Source organism: Trachurus japonicus, chromosome 7, assembly GCF_045865225.1.
Source record: "Trachurus japonicus isolate A0001 chromosome 7, Traja_1.0".
NCBI lineage: Eukaryota > Metazoa > Chordata > Actinopteri > Carangiformes > Carangidae > Trachurus > Trachurus japonicus.
The window spans coordinates 20,511,467-20,528,478 of record NC_140913.1 but is presented as its reverse complement, the minus strand read 5'-3'; the positions used below and the strand labels follow the sequence as shown (position 1 = coordinate 20,528,478).

Genomic DNA, 17,012 nt, shown 5'->3' with positions numbered 1-17,012 from the left:
GTGAAAACAAACATAGCCTATTAAAATAAAATGATCATAATCATAATCTGGTTTGAAGATTGTAGAGCGTTTAGTGAGAAGACACTGATCCTGTTTCACTCACACTCAGCTCGGCCGCACTCTCCGACTTTTAATTTGAAGGCAGACTCACAGGACTCTGTGGAAACTGCTGACATCATTATTGTGATAAATTTGTTCGACTTTACATTTCCGGTTCACCTGAAAATAAAAGCATCAAATGAATTAAAATATGACGCTGCTGTTTTATGACGAGGAGATGAGTGAAGAATTGAACAGTAGTGTAAAGTATAAAGATATAAACATGATACATGTTTTGTTTTAATTAATGTTGTGGACTGATTAAAAAAGACAAGATAAAAAAATGACAAAAAGGATAATAAGATTTAGATTTCTCCATCCCTCCCCACCCCCCATCCCTTGAGGCACGTTGTGTCAGTAAAATAAGAAATAACAAGTGATTGTATAATTTCAATTGTTTATTCTGAATCACACCTTGATTATAAACCTGTCTGAGGAGGCGTTCAGGGCCAGCTGGGAACAGTGGGACATTTCAGAGCGGAGGCGAGGTCACACAGGTTTAAACACGGTCTGTGTTTTTAGTTGAAGCTGCAGGTATTCGCAGTGTTTCTGCTTCGAATCGCTTTGTTCACAAAGGCGACTGATGAGATTCAAACCTTAAGGCTGAGTCATGGATTCACAGCTGCTCTGGGCTCAGAGTCAGAGCCCAACCCTCCCAAGAAGCTACATGAAAGGTCAAACTTGAGTGCTGGTGATTTAAGGATCATCATTATAAGGACAGAGAACAAATAGGATCAGTCAACCTGTGTCTTAAGTCTCACTGAAATGTCTCCGTTCCCAGCTGCAGTGAAGGCACCGTTAAGGCCACTGTGGTGACGTCTGCTGGTTCTTTTTGTTTTCCCACCGAGACCCGACCGCACGCAAGTCTCTCCGCCTCCAGTTCAACATTCACACTGACGGATCGGGGTCTGAGTGAGAAGCTCTGAGTCCTGGTCCTGGCGTTCAGGATCAGCGGGACAGAGGTACCTGAGGGGTCAGGACTCAGCTACATTTGGTTACGGAGCAGTTACTGTGGTTAAGAAGCAGCAGTTAGTTAAAGCAGCAGACCCAGAGACAGCGAAGGTCTCAGGTCTGCATGGTCGCGACTACATCTACACTCAAGGGCCTCTTACTCAGAAATCATGACACTGCACTCTCGGGGACTTTTACATCTGAGGTCCTTGAAGAACGAAGGAGTGCTTTATTTCCCCCACATGGAAACTGTCCTCATCGCTTCCTGTGGCGAGTCGCTGCGTCTCCAGAGAGGCGCCTCACGCAGTCTGGTCCACATTATAAAGGGGGACGGACAAAGTCCTGCAGATGCTAATACTGTTCACCGACCCACTGTTTGCTGGGTGTTTGCCAGTGAAATGCATCCTGGGAGTACTAGTCTGTTTTCAGCATGACACGCTTGGTTTACTTGGACCAATCAGAGCGGAGCAGGGCTACAGAGACACCTGGGCCGGGTCTGAAGTGACTCACCTCCCTAATGTGAGCACAGTGTATGACGGTATATTATTGCTTGATTCGTGGCCATCCTTTGTGGTTGTGCACTACTTTTCGTGGTGCATTGTGGGATACTGTGAGTCTACTACACAGGGTATGACAACAAATCCTCACTACACATTTGGACAGCACTAATAAATGCCAACGTGTGAGTGATTTGGGGCACAGCTCTGGTCCACAGGTGTTCACAGGTGAGGTCTGGATCATATTCACTGACAAAAGCCTCCAATCATCTCATCATCACACACGCTGCTTTTCTCTGTGTGCGTCAGTGTCTGTGGGTATGATCATAACTTGTGTCATTTGGAGTGAGTGTGTCTGTATGTGTGTGTGTGAGAGAGAGAGAGAGACGGGATGTCACCCTGAGTATCTACGCCTGCAGCTCATACACAACACTCACACTGGTCCTGTTCACTGATAACAGCCTGCAGTCTGTACCTGTAACCTGTTGTCATAGCAACAGTAACTCTGGGGAGGCAGTGGACGCAGGGTTGCTTAGTTAGGGAGCGGTCCAGAAACGTGTATATGAAGGATGACTCAGCAGTGAGGTCACGTCACCGGAGGCGAAGCCGCAGCTCGTCACCAGGTTAATTGCACCGAGAATAAAAAAAAATCTAAAAGTTGAAGTCTTTACAAAGTCTCAGTCAGCCGCCGCCGCCGCTCCCCGCCACAGTCTGATTTACACATCGGCTCTGAGGTCAAAGGTCAGGATGAGCGTGGAGGTCCAGGTGCGTCTGCAGACCCCCAGTCTCACCTCCCCACAACGTGGGCTTTAAAACCTCTGGGGTTTTCCTCTCGTTTTCCTCTCGCGACATCACAGTGTTTAAACTTTCACCGCCTGTAGCAACCGTCTGTCAACCTGCCGCCGTTGCCATGGCAACACAGTATATATCATGCCTCTCACAATCGCAACTTTTCATGACCTTTACCCTCCTGCCGGAGGGTGGGTGCTTCACGCCGACACGTTGACGTCCCTCAGAGCGATGGCTGCGGTCGACCCTGTGGTGGCGGTGGAGGCGGTTGCCGTGGCGGCAGGCTGTGGAGTCTGTACGGAGGCGGAGAGGGAGGGGGAGGGCGAGGGCGAGGGGGAGGGGGGAATGATGGACAGGGCTGGAGCGTTCTGATTGGCCGGAGTGGAGCTGATCTGGAACAGGATCTGCTGTAACGTACGTCTCAGGTTCGGATGCAGGCGACGCTGAGTCTGGTAGAAAATCTCCACGGCAACGCACTTCATCACCCCGGCAACCAGGTCCTCGTACAGCGGCACCGTGTACATCCTGGACGTCTGAGGACAGGAGAGAGTTGAGACACTTACAGAGCATTATGGGAAGTGTAGTCAACAAAGTCTTTGTCTCATCTGAGTTAAAGTGATGAGGAGGAGGAGCAGCTCTCGGTTCTCACATGTTTGTGGAGGAAGGCCCGCACCCGGGGCAGGTCCGGGTAGAACGTGTTCCTCACCACCATCTGAAGCCAGCGGATCTGGACCTCAGCATTCAGACCGTCAAACAGAGCCGAATAACGACCAGACAGACTCGCCATCGTGTCTTCAGAGACACACAGACAAAGATACCGAGAGACGAGGAGACAGAGGAGACAGGAGACAAGTGTGGTCAGTAACACCGTTCACAGCATCGTAAACAACAGTAACAGACCAGTCAGTAACAAAGCAGTCAGTAAAAATCTGTGACAGATTAGTCAGTAATGAACCCGTCAGTCTCTAACAGACTGGTATCATCTGTCTTCAGTGTTTTCCTGATACTGACCCACTACAGACAGGTCAGTGCTGTCAGTAGGTGGGTTTACATGGACAGTTTTAAACGGTTTCAAACAGGTTTGGGAGACCAAACCGATTGAAAATACCTCATATAAACCTCATATACCTCATATAAACACGTCAAACCGATTGAAACTCAAACCGATTGAAGGGGGTAGTTTAAACCTTTTCTAAAGCGTTCTGTCCGTCATGTATACCTTGAACCAGGTTGATTTCTGGCTGCGTTCGTTCTGTGCATGCTCAGGACTTGACGTACTCACGCACGCTTGAGCACGCTGGCTGCCACTCAAGCAAAAGAAGAAGTAATCCACGCCCCAAGATGGACTTCACGAGAAACCTATTTACAACTGGACATACTAAAATATTACACCGGCAACATATTGCATACGCACTTCCGACTCCAAAAGGCTCGCTCTTCTTCTCCTGCTGCTGGACTCTAAAAGTAGGCATCCGTCAGGCTGCTGTTTAATAAAGAGAAATATTATAACAGCAAAGACTGCGCTCAACAAACAATGTATTTTTCATGTCTCTGTTTTGTTTTTGGCACAGCTGTATCACTTCCGCAATCAATATTGTTGTAACCATAGTAGCGCAATCACTCACAGCTGCATGCATGTTGGAAATATTCGTTTTGTCGGCGCATGTAAACACCCAACCAGTTCCCTTTGTAACCCATGTATACGCTCAAGCTGAAATCTTCAAACAGATTGATTTAAACCAAACCTACTTGAAACCGTTTAAAACTGTCCATGTTGACCGTTGACCTAGTGACTCTCTCAGGACTCTTGGATTAGGCGCCATCTCTCAGAGACAGTTGGCTCCAACACAACCACCGAGTCCTGAGCAGGTTGTTGTGCTGGCACCAGTAGCATTAACACGCAGCAGCAGCAGTATTACCCTGAGGCAGGGGTGTGTGGTCCAGCATGCGGTCCAGGAACAGGACGATCTGAAAGGTGCTCCAGCCTGAGAGGTCGAAGGTGGTCAGGGTCTGCAGGTCTGGAGACTCCATGCTGCTCCACAGATCACACAGATCCTGGACCGGCTGGATCAGACCTGCCCCTGCTGACAGATCCGGTTCGTACAGCGGGGGCCCACAGCCGCTCAGCCAGCGCTCAAACTCCAGACCTGAGGACCAGGATGGGGGGAGGGAGGGAGGAGGGGAGGGGGGTTCATACTGTAACTTCTTCATACACACACAAGGATTTCTGTTATGGTGGAAGTTAGTGAATGAATAGTTTAGGTTCTGAGCCCAGTTGACGCCTCCTCACCTTCTCTCTGAGCCACAGTCGCCCCCTGCAGCTCAGGGAAGTAGCCCAGGAAGTAGTCGATGAGGTCCTGAGCCACCACGCTTTTAAACTTAAACTGTAAAATGTAATCCTGAAAACACACACAGAAACTGTTTACTGTTCTACCATCTAAACGTGTTAAACTTACTGTGAACTTGCACTGCAGTTCTTTACCTAATCTAAGTATTGTAGTCTATAGAAGTGAGTAGTTAGTGTCTCCCTCTGCACAGAAGCTGTTAGTGATGCGTCTGCTGAACGACACTAAACGATGAACATTACACTCTAATTTTCACTTCCTGTTTCTTTTAAATGTTTTTTAAATGGTGCTGTCAACCACCTGACCGAGACAGGGTCAGACCGTCTCACCCGGCCTGAAGCAGACCCAGTCTGTCATATCAGTGACTACCGATGAGACAGATTTAGACCGAGTCAGTGAATCCCTGTCTGTCTGTGTGTGACATGTATAAATAAGTTTGTTCTCAGCTGGGTGTGTCTTTGTTTTGTGTCTCACTCTATTTGAACATGTCTCTCTGTGATTTATAGGGACGAATGCCGGTATGAAACCGTTCTTGTGGAGACACTTTAGCTGCTCCTCACACCTTCAGAGGCCACTGTTGTGTTTACTTCGAGTAAGCACTGAGGCTCTGAGACTCTGTGTCTGTCTGAAATCTCCCTGTGTGCACTGGTTTAAGAGTTCAGGTTAGGATCAGGTTTAAGTCAGGGTTAGGATCTCTAGTGAGTGCATTACATCAGAGAGTGTCCTCACTCGTACAGTGTGTATGTAGGTAGTAGGTACTGACCCTAAGGAAACAGTCAAAGCGTCGGACGTCTCCACAGAGCTGAGACAGGTATGACACGAAACAGAAACCCTTCTCATAGGTGAACAGGTTCATCAGAGTGCTGGGGTTCACACCTGGAGGAGGGAGGGGACAATGACGTCAACTCAAACACATCGGTGTCAATCACACCTATGTGTGTGTGTTTCTGTGTGTGTGTGTGGTTACCTGGTTCAAACTTAACCTGTAGTTTGCTCACAGGATTGTTGTCTCCGAGGAGACGCAGCTGTCTGTGCAGGGCGTCCAATCGCACAACGGTTTCCAGACAGGTGAAGGCCTCACCTAGAGACAAGGAGGAGGGGAGCGTTACTCATGGAGGACCAGTCCAGGTGTTGTAGTAACAGCAGCTGGTTGTCTGGTCTCTATAGTGTTACAGTACTCAGGCCTGTTGGCGCTCTGCACTGTGAAACTGAACCTCCTCATTTATATAATCTATCTGATAATGAAGCTGCAATTAAAGATTAAATCTGCCCACCGGGCTTTCAGCCAATCAATAAACCGGACTGGACTCACAACACTAGTGTAGTGCACTGTACGAACAGGATCAAAGTCTCCAACTGCTGTGGAGATACTGATGAGGAAGGTCAGCTCTGTTCTGGGATGTCCCCCCACACCCAGTGGAGGTGGTGGGAGACAGGAGGATGACAGAGAGCTTTAACTCTAACCCTCCATTAAAGGGATACTTCACTCAAAATCGTTAATTCACCAATTTTCTACTCACCGTCATGCCAAGGAAGGGTTTGGAGAACTTACTTTTCAAAACACTTTTGGGATTCCAGGTTCCATATAATGGCCGCAGACAGAGTTCACTTTTGAATCGTCCAAAACACACACTATGAAATATCCAAATACCTCCATACTGCTCGTCCGTACTGATCCAAGAGTCCTGAAGCCGCGACATGAAAAAGTTGACATGAAAAAATTATTTGATCTCTATTTTAGCCTTGTTGTGCAAGATGTTCTTCCGTGTTTACATCATACATCTAATGGTTTTGAACGGCGAACGAACTTCTCACAGCAAATCTCCTGCATGCGCACAAACATCAACAGAGCCACTGGGAGCTACTGCTACAATAAGGATAAAAACAGAGATCAAATTAAGTTTTTCTGAACAACTTTTTCATGTCGTAGCTTCAGGACACTTGGGTCAGTACAGACGAGCAGTATGGAGGTATCTGGATGTTTCATAGTGTGTGTTTTGGATGATTCAAAAGTGAACTCTATCCGCCGCCATTATATGAAAATCCATTGCCAGCCGGACCCCCTCTGGAACTCCTAAAGCATTTTGATAACTCCAAAGGTTCTCCAAACCCTTCCTTGGCATGACGGTGAGTAGAAAATTGGTGAATTATCGATTTTGGGTGAAGTATCCCTTTAACTCTAACCCTCCATTAGGGGACGGCTGTAATGCTGTTTTCATCTCAGGAGATTAAAACGTTATTTGATATTATATTATTATATTATAATGATATTACATATGATATTTCAGGGTTAGTGTTAGTGGTGGGGTCGGTGTTTTCTGTAGTACCTCCACAGTTAGCCGCAGCAGGTGCAGTGTTGTGAGCAGCACTCGTACCGTAGGCCTCAGTAGTGATCCTCCTCTGGGCGTACGTAGCCAGCCCCTCGCTCAGCCACATCTCCTCCCACGTGGCGTTGGTGACCGCGTTTCCGAACCAGCCGTGGGCGATCTCGTGGATGACGTCGATCAGCAGGAACTCGCTGCTCTCCAGGATGGAGGCGATGATGAAGGTGAGACAGGGGTTTTCCATGGCAACGATGGGAAAGGAGGGGGGGAGGAACACGATGTCACACCTGAGGGGACGGAAGGGTGACAGGGTTACTCGTTTTCAGCTGTTACAGCGTTAAATCCCACTCGACTGCGACCTCACCTGCCCCACAGGTAAGGCCCAAACAGCTTCTCGGCCACGCCCAGCCAGTGCTCCACGCTGCCGCCCAACTTCTTCACCGCACAGGACAACAGACACGGCTCTGCCCACACACGACTCCTAATCAGAGGTGGAGGATGAGGACGGGTCAGTTATGATTTTTTTCAATGAACAGTAGATCCGTCTGTAAATCCTGATGATCACAGACAGTGAGATTTACACATGGTGGATGTTTTACAGGTGGTCACAGTCACAGGAACTGATTTTTGACATGTTGGTGCTATGAACAATGTTGTTTGTTTCCACCTCCAGCTGTTACAGATCAACATGATGATTTATGTGCTGTGTTGTCTGTGTCAGCTGATGACTCTCAGTCGTTACTCCCTCTCTTTCAGCTCTGTGTTTGGTCTCCACCAGCTCTGCTCAGCAGCTGCTCTCTGACCGAGTCTCAGCAGGTGGAGGACTGAGGCTGTTTACAGATGTTGCTCTGAGAACAGCTGGGTGAGACACTGAAACTCACTGTAAAGCTGAGAGGGGATTCTGCTGATAACTGTCTTCTCACAATGTAATTATAAAATCATAACATAATATAAATGATCAGTGCTTTAAATAAACAAAATGTAAAATGCTTCAATGCAGGGACCTTGGGACTTATTGAAACATTTTCAGGTTATACTTTTTTTTTTTTTAATTATAAAATCTTCAGTTCAGTTGACTACAAATGATTTCATCCCCTCCTCCGCTACCTCACACTTTCTTGGTACGAGTGGTTGTTGCCCAGAGAAAATGGAAAACAGACATATGATGAGTCTTCTACACAGCAAAACACCAGTTATGCCTCAGTGATGTTAAAGGCAGTTAAGTGTTTATGGAGATGTTAACATGAAGCTGTCATTTAGACAAAGGAGAAAGACATAATGAAGTCAGGGGCAGTCGGGGCTGAACGACCTCGGGCCAACGTCCACATGCTGCAGCTCTCCGGCCACCAAGGCCACCAGGTAGGACGGGACAGGATACTCCATGGAGAACTGGAAGACCCGGTCGTGTTTGGAGTAGGAGCTGCGAGACGCACTCATCAGGACCGTCACTCCATCAGGGACCTGGAGAGGAAGAGGAAGACGAGGAGGACATTTACAAATGTTTTCTCTCCTCCTACCTGAACCAAACTACTGTGAATATAATGCTCTACTGTGTCCTGGTTCTCCTCCACAGTGACTCACCTCCGCACCAGGATCCTGACCTAAAGGACTGAATCTGGTCTGAGCTAACTTCCAGTGAAAAGTAAGGCAAGGCAATTTTATTTGTATGGCCCATTTTTACAAACAGTTTGTCTCAAAGGGCTTAACATACTGTAGCATCATTACAACATCCTCTGCTCTAACTTTGAGTTCACACCAAAAGCTTCTAAAGCTTCAAAAATGCCAGAAGTCATTCATTTTCAATGAGAGCCCAGAAACCTGAGTGACCAAAGCGTCACCTGCCGTCAGCCGTGCTTCCAAAGCGTCCAAAGCTGGAAGTTGAGTCTCGGTTAACTCATAATTAGCTATAATTATAATTAGGTATGATGCGGTTCGGCGGCAACCGGTCAGAATAGAGGTGTCCTTTGGCTCCTTTAAATGACCAGCGCAATCAAACTTTGACATCAAAGCGGCTAAAAATATTTTGCCGCTTTGGAAGCTGTCTTGTCTGAAGTGCATCCTCGGGCGACTTTGACGCTTTGGAAGCTTTTGGTATGAACACACAGTTCGACCCACAAAAAACTCCCAGGAAAACCTTTTTAACAGGGAAAAACAGGAGAAACCTCAGGGTGAGCAACAGAGGAGGGGAACCCTCACCCAGGATGGACAGACATGCAATAGATGTTGTATACAGACAAGAAAACAGTTTATAACACAGAACATGGAAAAACATGGGAATGGTTAACACGAGCTGATGGAGGCAGCTTCTGAGTACTGAGTTTAAAGGATGAAGAGTTTGATCCTCAGGGCTGACAGCGAGTTTAGCTTGGAGTCCATTAAATCCATGTATATCAGTATCTATGGTAACAACAGTGTATCCAGATCTACAGCAGTGACAGTTCAAGTGTCGGAGGTGAGACTCACCCTAACCGTGGCGGTGTACGTGCTCTTGATGGCCGGTGTGTCGAAGCAGGGGAAGAAGGAGCGGTTGCACACCGAATGACCCTGAGTGAAGACGAGAGGACGAGTCTGACCACAGGTCAGCTCAGAGTCCAGCCACCAGATCTGACAGAGAGACAGACAGGGTTGATACACACACTCCTCCTCTCTCTCTTTCTTTTTCTGTCTTTTGGCTTCCCTTTTAGTTTTATTTATACTGAGCAGCTTACACACTTACTCAATTACATACAAGTATCCTTAGTTATTTATTTATTATTCTTATTCAAATTGTGTATTGTTTCTTATTTCGCCCGATTACATTCTTGCGGGCTAAAACATCAGAGGAGGTAGATTGTATGCCCTGCTCTTCATTCATTGAGATGCACACAGTATTTCTATTGTATCAATATATTTATATTTTAATTGTGATACAGATGTGATGTGATACTCAATGTAAATATGGTTTCTGTTATAATGTGCCTTAAAAAAAAGGATTGATACATGTGATTAGACCAGTCAGGTTGACGGTACTGGTCGGTCTTATCATAAAGGGTTAGGGTTAGATGTGGTCTTCTCACCGCTGGGCCATCTGTGGTGGTGTAGCGGATCGTGATCTGGATCAGTCGACCCGGTTTCACGGCTGCTGTCGGCAGGCTAATGTTGAGCGAAGATCCATAATCTGTGAACGGGTCGATCCGGTACGTGAGGGAGGTGGGCTCCTCCTGCCCGGCTCCGGGGACCTTACAGTCTATGGAGTGGATCAGCAGGGAGGCGTGGGAGTCCAGAACCAGAGTGTGAGTGTCTGCTTGTACGGGGATCAGGTCCAGGACCAGCCAGCCACTCATCTCCTTCACAGCAAAGTTCAACCGCAGGTCCAGGTGGAAATGTCGCAGCTGGAAGCAACTGAAGTTGGACGCTGAGGCCACGTCCACCAAGGGGCACCGTGGAGACCCAGGACCTGGAGCCGCCGAGGGCCGCGTCGAGTCCCCAATGCATCTGCTGCCAGACACCGGCAGGGACTTCCGGCAGCAGCACAAGGAGGTGGGAGTCTGGTAGAGCTCCGCCATCATGAGCTACACCCGGGACTAAACCCCACTCAGACCTGGTCTAACTGCATCAAACACCAACAAGAACCAGAAGAGAGCTCTTTAATATTTCAACCAACACTGACCTTTCTCACAATGTCAGAAAAGACTATATCTGACTACAATTAACACCAGTTTTAAATCGGACTCTGCCTGTGTGAACCAGACTAGACTACATTCAAAAATCAGATTTAGTCAAAGTTAAACAAAACCTTTCTGTAAACCAGACATAAAGTAAGGACACTTGTGATCCAGAGCCAAACAAACCTAGACTATCTGCTTCTAGACCAACTTGAAACCTGGGCCAGACAGTGATAACACAGTTTAAAAAACAAACAAACTATTTAGTCCATTTATGTGAGTTAAACAAACTATTAACGCCGAGATGGAGTAAGTTCTGGACAACTGACCATTAAAAAAGCCTGACTGAACCAAAAACCAGTAGTCAACTCACTTTTTCACCAGTCTGGTCTGAGCCCATGGCTAAAGTCAATGTAATATACCGACATGACATGTTCCCAAAACCAGCCTACATTCAAAACCCTACTTAAGTCTATCTGACTTCTGACTGGAGGGAACCACTAACAATAATAATAATAATAGTAATAATAATAATAATAATAATATAATAAAAAATAAATAAATAAACACTAATAAGGACACTTAACCTTAAACCCCGTATTAAATACACTTCTGGCCTAATTCACAAACTGCTTCCTCATTTAAAGTCCAGTTTAACGCCCTTGAACCAAACTTAATCTACATTTAAACCCGGTTTTAAACCAAAAAAGACTGAATGAACTTAACCTATGTGAGACGGACTGGACTGCATTCACAAACCACCTTAAAACACAAGTGCCAACTCAACTCTCGGACATGATAAACACAGGTGGCCCAGAGCCGAGGTTTCATTAACCCAGGGTCCAGTTTCAGCTCATTTAAACCGGTCTTGGTCGACAGACAGTAAACACACTTTTACACCACACATTGACTGAATGTGTCAAGGTGTAATGTAAACACAAAGGCCAAACTACATCAACAAAAACACACTAAGTTTATGTCCGACTGGACACACACATACACAGTACACACACACCGACACATCTAAAGCCTGGCCAGTCTGTTGACACATTTAACCCGGGTTATATCGGAGGCTAGCTGCTGCTTGGGTTAATTAGCACCTTTAGCTTTAAACCGAGCTGATCCTGTCGGGAGTTAGAGGTCAAACACGGCGGCAGCGTCAACTAATCCAACTTATTATCCAACTAACCTGGTTAGCACCGCCGGCTAATTAGCACACTCACACACAGTAATTAGCATTAGCAGCAGAGAGCTCATTATTATTAGTTGGTTTTAAAAGGACGAAGCGGTTTAAGTAAAATCCATCAGGACACGGATCAGAAGAAACAGACGGACAGACAGTCAGACAAACACCGGCTCTTCCTTGTGCGCTCAGACCGGGCTGCCTGCTCTCCGTCCCGGTCACTGAATCCAGGTCCTCCCGGTGGCTGAGACGTTAGCGGGAGGTGGAGGTGTTGCTGTCTGCCTGTCTGTCTGCCTGTCTGTCTGTCCGTGTGTGGAGGACAGAGCAGAGGGAGGGGCAGAGACAGCGTCCCCAGACAAAGACACGGGGGACGCAGCCGAGGAGGCAGAGGACAGCGGAGGATCTGCTCCCGACCAAACAGGAAGTAAGAACAGCAGGGAAAAGTTTCTGCGACCGGGGAGGGAGGGGAGACCAGGGAGGGGGGAGGAGACCGCGAGGGAGGGGAGGGGGGGGATGAGGGAAGGAGGGGGTCGGAGACCGGGGGGGGGGGGGGGGTGGAGCCGGGGAGAGCGGCACCAGGTCAACGGTCAACAGGAGGGGGTCAGGGTTTCTCAGACTTTGAAACAAGGGATAAAGCCCAGCCAGGTGTGTGTGTGGTGTGTGTGTGTGTGTGTGTGTGTGTGTGTGGTGTGTGTGTAGAGCGAGTTTCACATCCAAACTGTTCCAACCAAATATTGGCGTTATAAAATAACGGCGCTACTTTTTTCCAGTTACGAGTAATAAAAAAAGTTACTATTTCCTGCCCCGTTGAAACAAACATTATCCTCAAATGTCTCCAGGCTCCTTTACTCACCTTTGACTCAAGAAGTCCCGTCCGTTTACCTGGAACTATAACCAACTCACTCAGTATTCCTCCGCACAGGCAGATAGCAAATGTTTTGGCTGTATTCTGGCATCCTTTTGGCATTTTTGGCTTTCTTTTGGCTTTGTGAAAGCCCTTTGGCTCAAATGTGGTATGGTTTTGGTTAGCCTTAATAGACAAAATTGGTGCCAGCAATATATGGCTGAGTTATGGCATATATCTGGTTAACCAAGACATTGGGCAAAGGGCGGGATAATATAGAAGGGTGGTATGGCACGTTTATGGCAAGCCAAAAGATGAAGCAAAAGGCGGGATCAAGTAGAGGGGTTGGTATGGCATGTTTATGGCAAGCCAGAAGATGAGGCAAAAGGCGGGATCAAGTAGAGGGGGTGGTATGGCCTGTTTATGGCAAGCCAGAAGATTGGGCAAAGGGCGGCAACGTCCGATGGTTTGTTTTGGCATGTGTTTGTAAAGCCAAAGGATAGCCAAAAGACCAAGCAAACGGCGGGAATTTGTACACAGTTTCAACTGACGACAGCCCTCCTACTTCATTTTCTCAAGCTGATCAACACGGAGGTATGTACATGATATTATAGACATTTAAATTTAGTAAAATCTGATTTTCTATCATTGCCTTGTTTAAATAACCCGATAAGGTTTACGTTTTCTGCACAGTTATGTTTAAATACCCGATAAGGTTTACGTTTTCTGCACAGTTATGTTAATTTTTCCTATTTCGATGGCAAAACTGCTGTGAGCTATGAGCTAACTCGTAGCAAACAGGCACAGCCAGCGCATTCAATTTAACTACATCAATGACATGCACAGAGAACTTAATAGATACAGTACACTGGCAGTGAGTATATGAGATAGTTTAATGTAAATAATGTAATTGGTGACTACACTTTGCACAGATAGTAGCTAACTTAGCTAGCAACAATCAGTCATTCCTTTAGCCTACAGTGAATATCTGCTGAAAGCAGCATAGCCTACCATTTAGCAGGTTGCAGGTCATAGCCTAGCCTACCATTTAGCGTTGAAAGTATCCACCAAAAAAGCATTGCTCATGTTGCTGTGCTTTTTAGCAATAATCTAGTGAGCTGCCAGGCAGGAAAACACAAAGAAAACTCCAAACTTAAGCCAAAGAGTATAGCAAGAAGCTCTAACTGCCACTAGGTGGTGTTGTGATAGTGCTGCCACCAATTTGGACTGAAAAGGCCTACTGCTGTGAAACGTTTTGTTATATTAAACCCACTTTATTCTCTGCCATATGTGGGGAGAAATCTAATTATCTGTGATTTAATTGCTTCGTTGCTTTTCAGTTATAAGCATAATATGCATACTTTTTTACATCCTATTTTCCTCTGCAGAACAGCAAATGATGGCCCTGGAAGGAAACCCAGCCTCTTCCTGAAATTTAAAAGGATTTGGTGAGCTGCCTTTGATTTTATTAGAGTAGGGGCAATGTAATGGTGGGCTAGTTGATTTGAAAATCAATGTAGGTAATTCTCTCAATATTTTCAGGTCATCTCTCTTGGACCTTCTGGGCCTGCCACTTTGAAGGTTACGGTATGGGGCATTTTAAAGCCAAAGGACCAGACAGAAAAGGACACCTGACGAGGGATGAATGGAAAAGTTACAACTTAAAGTGGGTGAGTTTTATAACTGTATAAAGCCTTTAATAAAGCATTCTTAGGCTACAGTAGAAGTAATAAGTTAAGTTTGTTTTCTCTTTGTCTGTAACACTTTAGATGCCACACGAAGAAACCCCATCTGCTCTACCACCACAGATGCAAGCATAGCACAGACCAGTGATGGTTTTACTGGGCTGGGGACCTGCAACCTGCCAGCCTGGAGTCAGTCAACAGTAAATTCAAAAATAAAAAGATGATGAAATAATATTAATCTTCCTATTGTTTTTTTTCAATACACATAGACACACAGCAAGGTAAATTTGGGCTTTTGGGACAGTTATGGCTATATTTTGGAAGGCCACAATTAGTTTTGGGTGAGTTTTGGCCTCCCTTTGGGTCAGTTTTGGCTGCTTTTTGGTTGGATTTTGGGGATTTGGGGCTCTTTTGGGGCAGTTATGGCTGTATTTTGGAGGGCCACAATTAGTTTTGGGTGAGTTTTGGCCTCTCTCTGGGTCACTTTTGGCTACTTTTTGGGCTTTCTTTGGGTCGGTTTTGGCTACTTTTTGGCTGGATTTTGGGGATTTTGGGGCTCTTTTGGGGCAGTTATGGCTGTATTTTGGAAGGCCACAATTAGTTTTGGGTGAGTTTTGGCCTCCTTTTGGTTTGTTTTTGGCTTGCCTATTTTGGGCCATTTAGGGCCCGAAAGCCTGGCCATAATCTTGCCAAAATGACCAGCCAGATTTGGGCCAAAAGGATGCCAAAAGGTTTTTGCTATCTGGGAGGCTCCTCCACGCTGTGTCGCGAAGTAACTACTTAATTACTACATTATAACAATAATTAATAACCAGAAAAAGTAACTGTTGCATTACATTTTTTTTTTCTTATAAAATGTTCAAACATGTCAAATTTCCCCCCCCTAACCTCGTCACCATAACCATCCTCCCGCTTATCTGGAACTAACCAACTCACTCAGTATTCCTCCGCAGAGGTAGTTCTTTAAAGGTAGAGTCTGGAGGTTTGTTCGTAGTTTGTAAACAAAACATTTAAACTGGGCCCCTCTCTCGGGCTGACAGCAACAGTTTCAGAGACCTAACTTTGTCAGGACTGTAAAGAAAAAGGAAATACAGTGGAGAGAAGTGCTGGAGCGGCGGTCCGATACCCAGCCGTCGCTGGCAACGGGAGTGTTGTGGTGAGCTGGGAAGCTGTGCTAGCCGCCACCGCTAGTGGGTGTTAGCAGCGGCGGAGAGCATCTGCTGCTAGCACTTGCTTGCATCCGGAACAGCTAGCGGGGCTAGCCTACTGGCCTACTCTGCAGCATGGAGCTTCACCTGAGCTCTGTCATTGCCTGGAGAGAAAACACAGACTCTCCACTAGGGCTGTAGCCGATCTGAGTACTCGCTCGGCTTGGGCGGTATCCGAGTTCCATTTCACCACTCGGATAGGCTACTCCAAAAATATTTTTAGCCGCTTTTCTTGTGACTGGCGTCCAAGTTCGATCGCGCTGGTCACCCGATGTAATTATTTTCTTGTGTGTGTTTTATAAGTTAATTAATCCAGTTTTGCTCTGTTTGATTCTATTCTCAGACTGAACTGTCTTATTGTCTTGAATGGATGGATACTGAAACAGATAAAGTGATAGCCTACCTTAAAGGGATAGTTCAACATTTTGGCAAATTGGCCCATTGCCATAATCGCTATAGTCATAGCAGTAGGTTCATTACCTTTAATTGTCGGTGTAAGCTATTTTTAGAATGGAGGAGCGGAGCGGCAGGCTGCTCAGAGCTACGCTATGGAGGCTAAGGGAATTTCTTGTTTTTCCTCATCAAACTCATCAAATACACAATCCAACAACTCCAAACGCTGTCGTGGACAAGTTGTGAGCTGCACATTCACCACGCTATGAGATAATAATGGAACGTTACGAGACGGAGCTGTTTTAGAGGTAAATTCATGCAAAACCGCTGATGCGTGTTGCGTTCAGGGACAGTTTTTCAGCAAGCAGACTCTGTATTTACCCTGTATTTACCTCGAAAACGGCTCCGTTTCGTAACGTTCCATTATTATCTCATAGCGTGGTGAATGTGCAGGTCACAACTTGTCCATGAAAGCGTTTTGGAGTTTTGGGATTTTGTATTTGATGAGTTTGATGAGGGAAACCAAGAAATTCCATTAGCCTCCGTAGTGTAGCTCTGAGCAGCCTGCCGCTCCGCTCCTCCGTTCTAAAAATAGCTTATACCGACAAATAAAGGTAACGAACCTACTGCTATGACTATAGCGATTATGGCAATGGGCCAATTTGCCAAAATGTTGAACTATCCCTTTAACAAGACTCTGTACATCCCATAACATAAACACTACTACATAACATAAACACTCTCAATCTAATGGAGACATATGCATGTCTGTTAGTTTTTAAGATCTTAAGAGAAACTGAAAATGATCAGCAGAAAGAAAATATTTAAAATAAAATAAAAACATGAGAGGATTTAAAGAGAGAACAAAAGTTTTTTAATAAAGTGGACAGAAACAGGAAGCACCACAAAACGTTCATTCTTAAAATAGATTTCATTTTTATTTCTTAGAGCAGACCCCCCTTCCAACAAGGCAATTATCAAGTCATGCTATAAGGCTGTTATAAAAACACAGCACACACACACACACACACACACACACACACACACACA

General features: G+C 46.0%; 1 protein-coding gene and 1 long non-coding RNA gene across 3 annotated transcripts; one reads left to right on the top strand and one right to left on the bottom strand.

The window, feature by feature from the left end:
* Positions 1 to 479: 479 nt before the first annotated feature.
* On the bottom strand, positions 480 to 12,232 carry rnpepl1 (arginyl aminopeptidase like 1). 2 transcript variants are annotated; one of them, XM_085782003.1, is made up of 12 exons: positions 12,003 to 12,232; positions 10,062 to 10,594; positions 9,469 to 9,609; positions 8,315 to 8,466; positions 7,370 to 7,486; positions 7,009 to 7,292; positions 5,649 to 5,762; positions 5,445 to 5,557; positions 4,627 to 4,735; positions 4,256 to 4,483; positions 2,986 to 3,128; positions 480 to 2,869 (listed from the first exon to the last, which is right to left on the bottom strand). In XM_085782003.1, exons 2-12 carry the CDS (start codon positions 10,551 to 10,553, stop codon positions 2,537 to 2,539), a joined length of 2,226 nt encoding a protein of 741 aa, XP_085638129.1. In that variant the 5' UTR covers positions 10,554 to 10,594; positions 12,003 to 12,232; the 3' UTR covers positions 480 to 2,536. The 2 variants fall into 2 exon arrangements, with proteins under 2 accessions (XP_085638129.1, XP_085638130.1); XM_085782004.1 differs by lacking the exon at positions 12,003 to 12,232 and having other exon boundaries at positions 7,057 to 7,292; positions 10,062 to 10,852.
* A 1,835-nt stretch (positions 12,233 to 14,067) lies between these two features.
* LOC146984653 (uncharacterized) lies at positions 14,068 to 14,644 on the top strand. Its single transcript, XR_015036215.1, has 3 exons — positions 14,068 to 14,124; positions 14,219 to 14,346; positions 14,446 to 14,644. It is a non-coding gene; the product is annotated as an uncharacterized LOC146984653 (long non-coding RNA).
* The last annotated feature ends 2,368 nt before the right edge of the window (positions 14,645 to 17,012 follow it).

Excerpts from the sequence above, each read along its gene's own strand:
- rnpepl1 (XM_085782003.1), bottom strand. The coding sequence starts at position 10,553 with ATGATGGCGGAGCTCTACCAGACTCCCACCTCCTTGTGCTGCTGCCGG. Across the intron at positions 9,610-10,061 it reads CCACCACAGATGGCCCAGCG|ATCTGGTGGCTGGACTCTGA; the intron begins GTGAGAAGACCA and ends TCTCTCTGTCAG. Across the intron at positions 8,467-9,468 it reads CGTACACCGCCACGGTTAGG|GTCCCTGATGGAGTGACGGT; the intron begins GTGAGTCTCACC and ends CTTCCTCTCCAG.